Here is a 12093-nt window from a genome sequence, read left to right on the forward strand (position 1 = left end):
GACCTGTTTGTGCTGCTAATTATCTTCTTTTGAATTAATTTTAATTGACTTGCTCTTGAAGACTCAGACCCCTTCATTGTTTCTTTTTCCTTAATTATCAGCCAAACAATAATGAGATACAAAATAGGCCAAAACAACTGGTGTCCGTCATACACTATCTGAAAAGAATAAAAGAAAGATGAAGGTCTTGGGAATGACGATCTGCTCAGGTCCACAAAGCATTTTAACTGTGCTTTTAGAAAGAGAACATTTCAGAAATATCTGCTAATACACCACGAGAGCAGCAACAAGCCACGAAATTAAAGAACGGGTTTAATTAACGACAAGAATCGGCACCTCATTAAGCAGCTTATTGGGGTGCAATTGGTTGGAGTTTGAGGCCCTGACTTAGTTGGTCTTCTCTTGGCCCCCTCACTTCACATTTCATTTCTGTTTGGGTGCCATTTAAGGAAAGAAATGAAGCAATTCAGGGGAACAAACCTTTACAAAGCAATTCAATTAAAATAAATTCACAAGACGTTAATTACCAACACAAAGACGACACTCATTAAAAACAGCGTCAGAATGAAAACCTGCAGCCACGGTGGTCCTCCAGGACAGGAGTTGGTGACCCCTGTACTAGAGCCACGCCTGACTACCAGAGGGCACTGTGACCTTTTACAGTGTAAAAGGGTGTCAAACTCTGGTCCTGGAGGGCTGCAATGGCAGCAGGTTTTCATTCTTACCCACCTCCTTAATTAGTGACCTGTTCTTGCTGCCAATTAACTTCTTTTGCCTTAGTTTTAATTAACTCCGCTCAGACCCCTTAGTTCTTTCTATTTCCTTAATTAGCAGCCAAACAATAATGAGACACAAAATGAGCAAACAGGTGACCAGCTAACCACATTATCTGAACATAAAGAAAGGTGATGGTCTCGGTAAGGTTGATCTCCCAGGTCAATAATCAGAAACGGAAAATCAACAGTTTGAGAAATGTCTGCTGTAGCAGAAGGAGAGCAGCAGCAAGCCATGGAATTAAGTAACGGGTTTAATTAACAGCAAGAGTTGGCTTCTCATTAAGAAACTGGTTGGAGTTTGGAACCCCAGTTTCAAACGTTGGCTCGTTTCACATCTCATTTCTGTTTGGATGCCATTTAATGAAGAAAAGAATCAATTGAGAGGACTGTAATCCTTAAAAACAGGGCTATTCAAATGAAGGGAAAAAACTGGTCACTGATGAGGAAAAGAGTTATAATGAAAACCTGCAGCCACTGCGGCCCTCCAGGCCTGGAGTTCGACACCCGTGTTTTACACCTTCTTGCTGTCGTCAGGGGCTCTTGGCATATTGTGGAAAAATTCCCAGCTAACCATTTTTTTTTTCCTTATTACTGCCAACCCGCTGATATGGATAGCAAGCACTGCAGTTAATGTATTGTTCTGTCAGAGAAGAAGAATCCACATTTGCTGTGCTCTTTCCACACCTCAAGTTATTTGAATTCTGCTTGAATTTCTCCAAACATTTATGTTCAGAGGAGCAGCTGTAATTTACCTGAAATTCATTTCTTTTTTCAGCTTTCAGAAAACATTGCTCATCCACCTTGCCTGTGCACTTAATAAGAAGCGAACCAAACTCCTAGTAACAAGGAGGAGAAGTAATTTATCATGCTGCGCAGTAATATCTTAATATTAACTTAAAGGTCAATTGTATAATTTGCTTAATATTTGAGTGTAAATAAGGCACCATAGCAATATGCTTCAAGGTCTAAAACGTGTGTCCCCTGTGCATATGATAATTGAGGACTTAATGAATTGGCTGAGATTATTTGTGCCAATAGTTTTTTTTTTTTTTTACTGAACCAAGTGTATTATTAAAAGACTAAATGAATTTTTTGTCATTTCCATGAACAGCTCTTGTGAAAGGCAAGGCAATAGCTTGGTAAGTGCCTCTTTAACCTCTGCAAATGCAAGCACACTTCTAGATAAGGACAAGAACATCGCTTTCCTCTTAAAAGAACTGGACGCCTTGAGAGAGATCAATAGAAAGGTGAGTGGCTCAACGTTAGAAGACATTATTTCATCGCCAGTTTGGGCCTGGCGAACCAAAAGGAGAGAAAACAAGAGAGAGGAGTTCGGGGGGAGAGTAATGATTAAGCACACAGAGCTCATTTCACACTTCAAAATGTGCCTTTGCTTCATTTATCAATTGCTGACCCCCCAGCCCCCCCCCACCACCACATTGCTGTGTCACTCCAGTCACTTGACATCAGTGTGACTTGGGAGATTTATAGGCCAAACAGAGCTCTTTCATAAGGATTTTTCAATGGGTGTGCCCACACTTGTGTAAGGTAAAAAATAAAGCATTAACCAAAAAGAGCACGGGCCAAGGCAGGAACTGACATTTACACAATTTGTGCAAACACAGATCATAGATCATGGGGGGGGGGGGGGTAAGAATTGCCCAAAAGTGTACACATTTTCAGGCGCTGAGAGCTTACGTCTTGGATGAGATGAAAGGCGGCCTTTGCAGCACACTTTTCTACCTTAAGATGATCCACAATGGGTTAAAGCAAGGTTGAGCAACGGAGGTCCTGGTGGGCTGCAGGTTTTTTGTTCCAATCTGATTTCTTAATTCAAACGTCATTTATTGCTCTTGAAGCACTTTTTTCTTCTATTCAAGTGACACTTTTCTGCTTCATTTTAGTTGTCTAGCTTGTTAACATTTCCCACTCGTTTATCGCTTATTTTAGTGGTAAACGGTGGCATTTGCCGTTTTTAAAGGCTCCTTATTAGCCGTAAGATATAAATGACGACGGAACCAGCAGTCCTCCATCTAACTTGTCTCCATTTACACCTCTGTGTATTCATAGTGCACTATCTGTTTCAATAAAATAGTGAAGGACTAATAAATACTCATCCATTTTAGGTTTCAAATAGTTTTAATAACGTCCATGGAAAAGAAGAGAATCTGCAATATAAGAGTGACCTGACATTGCAGAGGTAAAACGCTAACAAGTCATGAAATGAATTCATTAAGACCTGTTATTAGTTTCTAATTAAGCAACTGGGTTGGAGCGAAAACCCACAGCCACTGCGGCCCTCCAGGACCAACACTGATCACCCCTGGGTTAAAGCGCATGTCAAAAAAATTCCAAAATGCCTTTGGTGTTAGTGCTGCATCAGCTATGCATAACTTACTGTCAGTTTTTATGGAACACCGTTGTTTGCTTTGTCTCTTTCGTCTCTAGCATTGCTATTTTATCATTTCACGTCCTTAAGATATTAGTATATAACTCAGTGACTTTGGCTGTTACTGAACTAGAGGTTTCTTTTATTTGAGATAGGTATTTTAATCTGTTTGATTCCTTTAGTGCAGGTGGAAACTGAGACATATGTGTAAACATGTGTGGAAAATTAAATGGATTTTAAGCCGAAAAATCATTGTTTGCTCGTACTCTTCACAAATGTGCAGTCTGGTAACTCTGTGTGAGTGTGCCCAGCAATGAAATGGTTCCAATTTTAGTTCCTCTCTTTTACCTTGTGCTGCTAGGGTGGGCTCCAGCCATCAAAAACGTGTAATAGAGTGAATGGGTTTGGAAAATCAAGAAATGTTTCAGTCAATGAGGAATAAAAATACAAGCTACTTCTCTTGCCACACATGGTTAAGGCCTCAGACATGTCTATCAAAATAAAACATTTCAGGAACGGAGTGAGATACCTTAAAAATATGCCTGTCAACATCTCTGTGTGTGTATCTTTGAAATTTTTATTGCCTTTGATGATTTATGCACTGCCTATAAAAATATTCACCCACTTGGAAGCTTTCAGATTTAATTGTTATGCAATATTGAATCACAGGAGATTTCATTTGGCTTTTCTGACACCGATCAACAGAAGAAAACTCTTTAATGTCAAAGTAAAAAAAAAGATCACTGCAAAGTGGGCAACATTAATTTCAAATATAAAGCAGAAAAAAATTGATCTCATAAGTAGAAAGATAGACAGATAGATAGATAGATAGATAGGAAAGGCACTATAAGATAGATAGATAGGGAAGGCACTATAAGATAGATAGATAGATAGATAGGGAAGGCACTATAAGATAGATAGATAGATAGATAGATAGATAGATAGATAGGGAAGGCACTATAAGATAGATAGATAGATAGGGAAGGCACTATAAGATAGATAGATAGATAGGGAAGGCACTATAAGATAGATAGATAGATAGGGAAGGCACTATAAGATAGATAGATAGATAGGGAAGGCACTATAAGATAGATAGATAGATAGATAGGGAAGGCACTATAAGATAGATAGATAGATAGATAGGGAAGGCACTATAAGATAGATAGATAGATAGATAGATAGATAGGGAAGGCACTATAAGATAGATAGATAGATAGATAGGGAAGGCACTATAAGATAGATAGATAGATAGATAGATAGATAGATAGATAGATAGATAGATAGATAGGGAAGGCACTATAAGATAGATAGTGTAACAAAATCGACTCCAGACAGTCACAAAGGTTTGGGGCAGCCACCCGTATAATATGTTCCTGCTGCAAAAGGTTTGAAAAATGCAAATTTTTACAAAACAGAACTGATCAAGTGGAGGTAAGATAGCGATTTTAAGGGTTGGTAGAGGAAATGAGGTCATCCAAGCTGGAACTGACGTCTTCAGGACCGAAAGTGACATCATCAGTGGGGCCGGAACCCGATGGGATTTCCCAAGAATGGTCTGCAAGAGACTGAGAGAGACAGACAGCACAGTCCGCCACCCCCTGGTCCGGCATAGTATTACTGTTATTTAAGCCCTTTAACTGTCTCCTAATCGCATGTGTGTGGCAATAGATAGATAGATAGGGGAGGCATTATATGATAGATCGATAGATAGGAAAGGCACTATATGATAGTGTCACAGGAGGCTGGGGGTCAGACCCAGCCGGGATGCCTGGAAGGACCGGGAGGTGGCGTGTTTGTCCTCCGGGCCACGAGGGGGAAACCGCCCTGGACCAGAAGAGGGCTACGGAAGGGGAGCAGGGAGGCTCAAGCCCGTTGGGGCCCGTGCCCACCACCAGGGGGCGCCCTGAGCCTCATGGAGCCCGGGAGACATTTACTTCCGCCACACCCATGGACGTTGATCCTTCCAGGGACACACGGAGTGCTTCCAGGTGCTCTCCTGACGCTCTCGCCACACCAGGAAGTGACTTCAGGCAGAGCACCTGGAGCTCATCCGGGTGAGAATAAAAGGGGCCACCTCCCTCCAATCAGTGAGCTGGAGTCGGGAGCAGGACGAAGCTCCTGTGGAGAGAGGACAGGTGGCTCACGGACAAGAGAGAGAAAGGCCCGGAGTAAAGGTGATTGGGGCAAGAAGCACAAATACCCAAATACTTGAAGTCGTTTACTGTTTCTATACTGCCCTCCATTTAGAGCAGTGACTCTTAAATCTTTTTTGAGTCATGGACCCCTTTAAGAATCTGATGAAAGCTATGGACCCCCTTCCCCAGAATTATTCACAAAAACACAACTTTGCATGCAATGAATATAATGTGCTCTATTTATTGAGATTTGATTGTCTTATACATGTATGACATACACAATGTATTATTATTATTATTATTATTAACCACTCATGGACCCCGTGATCATCAGAGGTGACTGTGTGCAGAGGGTGCAGACATATAAATACCTGGGAGTACAGGTGGATGATAAACTGGACTGCCAATATTGATGCTCTGTGCAAGGCTGGCGTCCTTCAACATCTGCAATAAGATGCTGCAGATGTGCTATCAGATGGTTGTGGCGAGCGCCCTCTTCTACGCGGTGCTGTGGTGGGGAGGCAGCATAAAGAAGAGGGACGCCTCACGCCTGGACAAACTGGTGAGGAAGGCCGGCTCTATTGTAGGCACGGAGCTGGACAGTGTGACATCAGTGGCAGAGTGACGGGCGCCGAGCAGGCTCCTGTCAATCATGGAGAATCCACTGAACAGGATCATCTCCAGACAGAGGAGCAGCTTCAGCGACAGACTGCTGTCACTGTCCTGCTCCACTGACAGACTGAGGAGATCGTTCCCCCCCTACACTATGCGACTCTTCAAATCCACCCTTGGGGTAAACGTTAACATTATACAAAGTTACTGTCTGTTATACGTGCATTTTTATCACTCTTTAATATTGTTTTTAGCAATCTGCTGCTGCTGGAGTATGTGACTAAGGAAGTATAGTCGGCTCTGTCCTCTCCTGCACAGATCATCAGTATTGGCAGTCCAGTCCAGTTTATAATCCAGCTGCACTCCCAGGTATTTATAGGTCTGCACCCTCTGCACACAGTCACCTCTGATGATCACAGGGTCCAGGAGTGGTCTGGTCCTCCTAAAATCCACCACCAGCTCCTTGGTTTTGCTGGTGTTAAGTTGTAGGTAGTTTGAGTCGCACCATTTAACAAAGTCCTTGATTAGGTTCCTATACTCCTCCTCCTGCCCATTCCTGATGCAGCCCACCATAGCAGTGTTGTCAGCGAACTTTTGCACGTGGCAGGACTCCGAGTTGTATTGGAAGTCCGATGTATATAGGCTGAACAGGACCGGAGAAAGTACAGTCCCCTGCGGCGCTCCTGTGTTGCTGACTGCAATGTCAGACCTGCAGTTCCTGAGACGAGGCTGTATAGTAAATATAAATGTTAATTTTTATCTGACCCTCATGGACCCCCCTAGGGGTCCACAGACCTCAGGTTAAGAACCTCTGATTTAAAGGAAGAGGAAGATGTGGTCCGTACTCGAGACTGGTTATTATTTGCTTGGTCTTGCTTACGGTTATGTCTAGGCCGACTCGTTCTGCTGCTTGACTTGCTTTCTCTAGTTGCTGTTGTGCTCTTTCTGTTTCGTTTTCTAGTAGAGTTCTGTCATCGTCATAATCAAATCCATTGTTCTGGTAATTCACCTGCCTTCTCTGGGATGGGTAATGAAGCCAAGTTGTTCTTCAAACTTGCTCAGAACTTATTATTAGCCCACCACCATTTGGGTATGTATGTTTGGGCACTGACAAGTTTGTCACCCATCCATCTGCAGACTCACTTAGTCCAATTATTGAATCACAATGGGCCATAGGCCTTTCCAGCAGGCTTTAAATGAATGGCATGATGGGGTGTCAGAAAATAAATGGATACAACAGGGTGGTGCTCAGTAGCCAGCAGATAGCTTTGTCAGCTTGCAGCGCTTGGGTCCTGACTCACGTCTCGCCTGGCTGGTCTCTCTTTGTAAATATCATTTAGCAAGTCGAATCCATTGCACCGTAACAGCGGCCCTATCGGAGTTCCCTCTCTGTATTTATGTATGGTTAGAGGCGTTTCGTTTTGTGTGCTTTGACTCTTTGGGTCTCCAGTGTCAGTCATCACACTAATTACATCACTGTTTACTGGGATTGTTTTAAGATGGCTTAGTAGAGCGTCTGTTCTTCTGACGTTCTGTTAGAAACTTCTAGAACGCATATTGACATTAATGTTGATACTTGTATTTTTATCAGTTGCGTTTTTGCACCCAAAAAAAGAATTCACTGGGGATACAGGAGATTTTGGCTTTGTAGAACCTCCACATCTTCCTATGCATACTGTATACTGTATGTACCATACCCCTTCCATTTTATTGCTCACTATAGTCACATTGAGGGTATTTTTAAGTGTGTTTTTCTGTACATTTTTTCAGCTTCAGGATAAACTGTCTGAAAAAGACCAAGATTTGGAGAGATGGAAAATGGATGCAGAACTACAAGAGAAGATGATGGAAGCGAAAACTGCTGAGAAAGCTGCAGGTAAAACTGCTAGATAAGTTGCCAGGGGCCAGATGGTGAAGTGTCGCTGTATGGCGTGCTGTTGGGAGTGCATCTGTGTTTGCTGAAGGAGGGTAAAAGTCAGAAGGCTGGGCTTTGGTCGCAGGCGTTTCTTAGCATTACTCATTAAAGATCCTGCTCCCGGAATTAATGAAGAGCCCACCTGCGTTCTTTTGGATTCTGAAGTTAAGGTGATGGTTAACGCCGCTTCACAAGGACAGTGTTTGTTTTGACAGTAGGTGCCAATCCAGCTAACTGGCTTCTGACAAGGAGAATTGCTAAACACTGTCTTCCAGCTGGGAGTTTGTACACTTCATTTCAGAGGATACACCTCTTGGGATGTCAATTGTTGTCCCCCTTGTGTTTCACACACTCTCTTTATTTTGACTTTATATAAAAAAAAATTCAAGCATGTAATTGTATGTATTAACATGCTGGTAAGATCATCAAACTAGACATTTAAAAGTTTGGTTCACAGCTCCAATTTAGCACAGGCATGATGGGTGACTTGATTTCTGCATCCTGAACCTGTAGTGGAGTAGATGATTTGTGGACACCGCAGTGCTAAATGTCTGGCCAAGTGTGCACCCGTGCATTCCATTATTATAATCACCATCTAATTCTGTACTGCAAAAAATGTAAAAACTAGATAAAAAAAAAAAAACTTTAAACAGGAGTTGTTTTGCTTTTATTTAACAAAAAAAATCTGCTAATGGGGTAAACAAATTTTACTGGATGAGATTTCTTAAAATATGCTAAATAATTGTAAATACAAGTTTTTTGATAAGTCAGTAATTCATACAACAAGGAAAACAAGATTTAGCGTCATGATACAAATACGGTATATGCTCGCGTATAAGTCGGGTTTTGAAACCTGAAAAATCGATCGTAAAATCAGACCCCGACTTATACACCCGTTCAAAAATACGACACTTTTTTTCTTGCCTCCTCCAATCTCGCACCAGTTTCTCAAGACACATCGAATTTTGTTGCAGCGGCGCAGTTAAAAATTTCTTTCGCCACTTCAACGACTTTTAATTTAAAACCAGCTTCATATTTTCTTCTTATTGAACGCTCCATCGTATATAAGAGATGCTCTTACGATAAAGGTGTACGAGGGTGTGAGATACAAAAAGCACAAATCAGTGCAAACGTCGCTTTGGAATAGTTCGGGTATCACCGTGTGGTCATGTGGGCACAATACATAGAAAACAAAAAGGCTGTGTGGTCCGTGGTGACTCTCTCTGGTAGGCGTTAGCATATCGTAATCTCTTGGACCAATAGCGTGTCTTTTCCGCATTCCACTTATACGACCGACATTATAAGATACCGGAAATTATACGGTAAAATCAAACCCCGACTTATCCGTGGGAGAACTTTAACGCGAGTATATATGGTACTTTTCACTTGATGAGATTTCATATTTTTTGCAGCGTGGTTCTGCCTCCCGTTAAAAATGCTGAGTCAATAACACCCCTTTCTGTAGAGTACACAAGTCTGGTCGAGATGCTCAAGCTGTCCACATCAAGCCAGTTTACGTCTTTGCAGCATCCCCACGTGAGTTCACTTTTAGCCAACAGAGGACATTTTGCAACAGGCACATTGGGCACACAGGTGAGGATAACATCACGAAGTAGAGAACTTCCCTCTTAGTCTACACTCACACACATTTTGTTCACCCTACTCTGGCGTTTATTAACCCCCTGAAAACGGAGACTTTTGAAAACGCTGTTTAGAGCCGTATATTTGTGAAAACACCGGCTCAGTGTTGCACTACAGATGAGTGAAAACATCGAGTTTTGAAAACACAGGCTAGTCGTGTTCTGATTGGATTGGTCTGTGCTTATTATGTAACCGTTTCCTGACTGGATTATACTCATTATAATGTCTCATTCACTTTTTAGTCACCCTTCATGGAGGAAAATCCTATTCCAACATAGAAGTTTTTATCCAGAGCGCTTACCTGTGTGCATCTAAATTGCGTTTTGTGCAGTTTGAATGCGGCATGCATGCTCAAAAGGTAAATTAAATACCGGTTGCTATAGTTTTGCAATAAGTCCTGTGGCTGGTGGTGTAACCATCCCTTTAAGAAGGACATTTCCTCTTTCTGTTTCCTCTGATCCACGCGTGCCCAGAGTAGGCGAACGGCAATGCCATACAGTATGTGTTTTAGTCATTTTTGTGGCACAAGAGATACTTTCATTCAGTGCTTGTATGGACAAAAATCATTTTTTATTTAAACAAAGCATTTTTTTTAAATGAAAACTTAATTATGTGGACTAGGGATGTCACAAAAACGGACACTTTAGTACCAAGCCAATTCTAAAATGCTAAAAATGTAACGTCCCTGCCATTTTGCAGTTTTGGCAATACCAAGTGAATGTTGGTACTGCACGAATGAACGACTGCAGTTGAACATGTTACGCTGGAATGCAAAATAATGTGTGATAAAGTGAGTACAGTCTACACATGAAAATGGCTCCGAGTGCTACTGTGCTGCATTAAGACGTCTCAAAAAGAAAAGGAACAGAAGTCACGTTTGGAAAGGCTTTGTATTCGAGACAGTGAGAAGTTAAGCAAAATGACACCTTTTATGGGCTACTAGAACGATTACGATATGCAAGCTTGAAGAGGGGGCCTGAGTTGCCTCAAAAGCTTGCATATTGTAATTGTTCTAGTTAGCCAATAAAAGGGATCATTTTGCTTAACTTCTCACTACATTCATAATGGCTTACACGGTACAACACCCTAGTACTTTTCGAGACGAGAATTTCAGTGACTTGATTGCCGGAATGATGCTTAAGGCTCGTTTATACTTCACGCTCAGAACGCGTACGTGCACGCATCATGGCTGCCATGTGTTCATTTGACGCGTCCTCTAAACAGGTCCTCAGAAATTAACGTGATGCATGCGTGAGTTGCAGTACCAGCAAAAAGTTGGGGGGGACGCAGTGTGATAAAAATTGGAACGTGACGTCAGAGTCTCTGTTTACTATCTACAGTACATGTGACAGAAAGCCTCTATGCAGATCCTACAGGGATCGATGTGCGCCCTTCGATGTTTGATGAACAGTTCGATTTGGTGAAGCAAAATGCCGACATTCAGATGCATTCATGGTGCTTTTATATTCAAGCGTCGCATATTCCCGATCGTAATGACATGATACATTTTAAAAGTTTAAAAGTTGTTTTTTTTTTTTTTTTTGTAACTTCACAACAGCAACATAACGTACAGCGCTGTATTTGAGCCACAGAGAAAAAAAATTTAAGGACATGGTGAAAATGTGTATTTTGTGATTAAAGTGGAAATTTCGGCTTTAATCTTGAAATGTCCACTTTAACCTTGTAGTTTACGTTATCATTAAAGCAGACCGTCATAAACATCATCCCAGTTTTTAATCGCTACGAGCTTCTTGGACCTGACAGCAGTGGCAAACAGCAATAGATCACCACACAGAACACGTTAAATGTATGATATTCCAACTCTGCAAATTTAGAGTCTTTAGATTTATACTCGATACCACTTTCATGATGAAATGCATTAAAATATGTATGTTACATTTTACAGATAAATTGTTAATTTCATTTAAATAATGAATACTGTTAATAATCACACACATGGGGGTGACACGATGGCGGAGCGGTGGTACTGCTGTCTCGCAGGGAGTCACGTCGCTGGTATTCCCTGCCTGGTGTTCTCATGTTTTCCTGCTGGGTTTCCACACTGTGTTACGGTTTCCTTCCAAAGATATGCAGATTTGGGGATTTGGTGACACTAAAATGACTCCAGTGTATGTGAGTGCTTGCATTGACCTTGCGATGAGCTGAGGCCCCATCCAGGGATTGTTTCTGTCTCACACCTGATGCTTGCTGGAATGGACATATCCCTGGATTGATGGATCTAATCATTAAACATCCTTTTCAGAGATATTGCGGTAAGGTGTCATCAGAATTTAATGGGTGTTCCAAGCAATTCACAACACAGAGAAGCCGAACCTGTTCTCACTGTGATAATATCTTGCACTGCCACCTGCTGGATTCCTCCAGATTTACGTAAAATACGCGTGCAAGTATAAGCAGTAAAACGCTTGCGTATTAGGAGCGTCCGCTGCAGCATGCGTCGAATCGCGTGAAGTATAAACCCGGCCTTATCCTTCCAAAAAAAAAAAACACACGCAGGCTTTCATTATTGTCACTTTGGTAACACGTTAGTTTAGGTACTGAAAAAACTCATTTCTTACTCATTTTAGTCTTCTGCAATAAGCTGCTTTTGTTCTTCATAACACG

General features: G+C 41.7%; 1 protein-coding gene across 2 annotated transcripts in view; it reads left to right on the top strand.

Moving 5' to 3' along the window:
- mipol1 (mirror-image polydactyly 1) overlaps nucleotides 1-12093 on the top strand; it is a 295842-nt gene that overhangs the window by 132417 nt on the left and 151332 nt on the right. For both annotated transcript variants that reach the window (XM_028821473.2, XM_051920033.1), the window contains 2 exons: nucleotides 1888-2023; nucleotides 7683-7788. In XM_028821473.2, coding sequence (XP_028677306.1) covers nucleotides 1888-2023; nucleotides 7683-7788 — 242 coding nt within the window. The remainder of the gene's footprint in view (nucleotides 1-1887; nucleotides 2024-7682; nucleotides 7789-12093) is intronic.

This window comes from Erpetoichthys calabaricus, chromosome 16 (genome assembly GCF_900747795.2).
Source record: "Erpetoichthys calabaricus chromosome 16, fErpCal1.3, whole genome shotgun sequence".
Taxonomy (NCBI): Eukaryota; Metazoa; Chordata; class Cladistia; order Polypteriformes; family Polypteridae; genus Erpetoichthys; species Erpetoichthys calabaricus.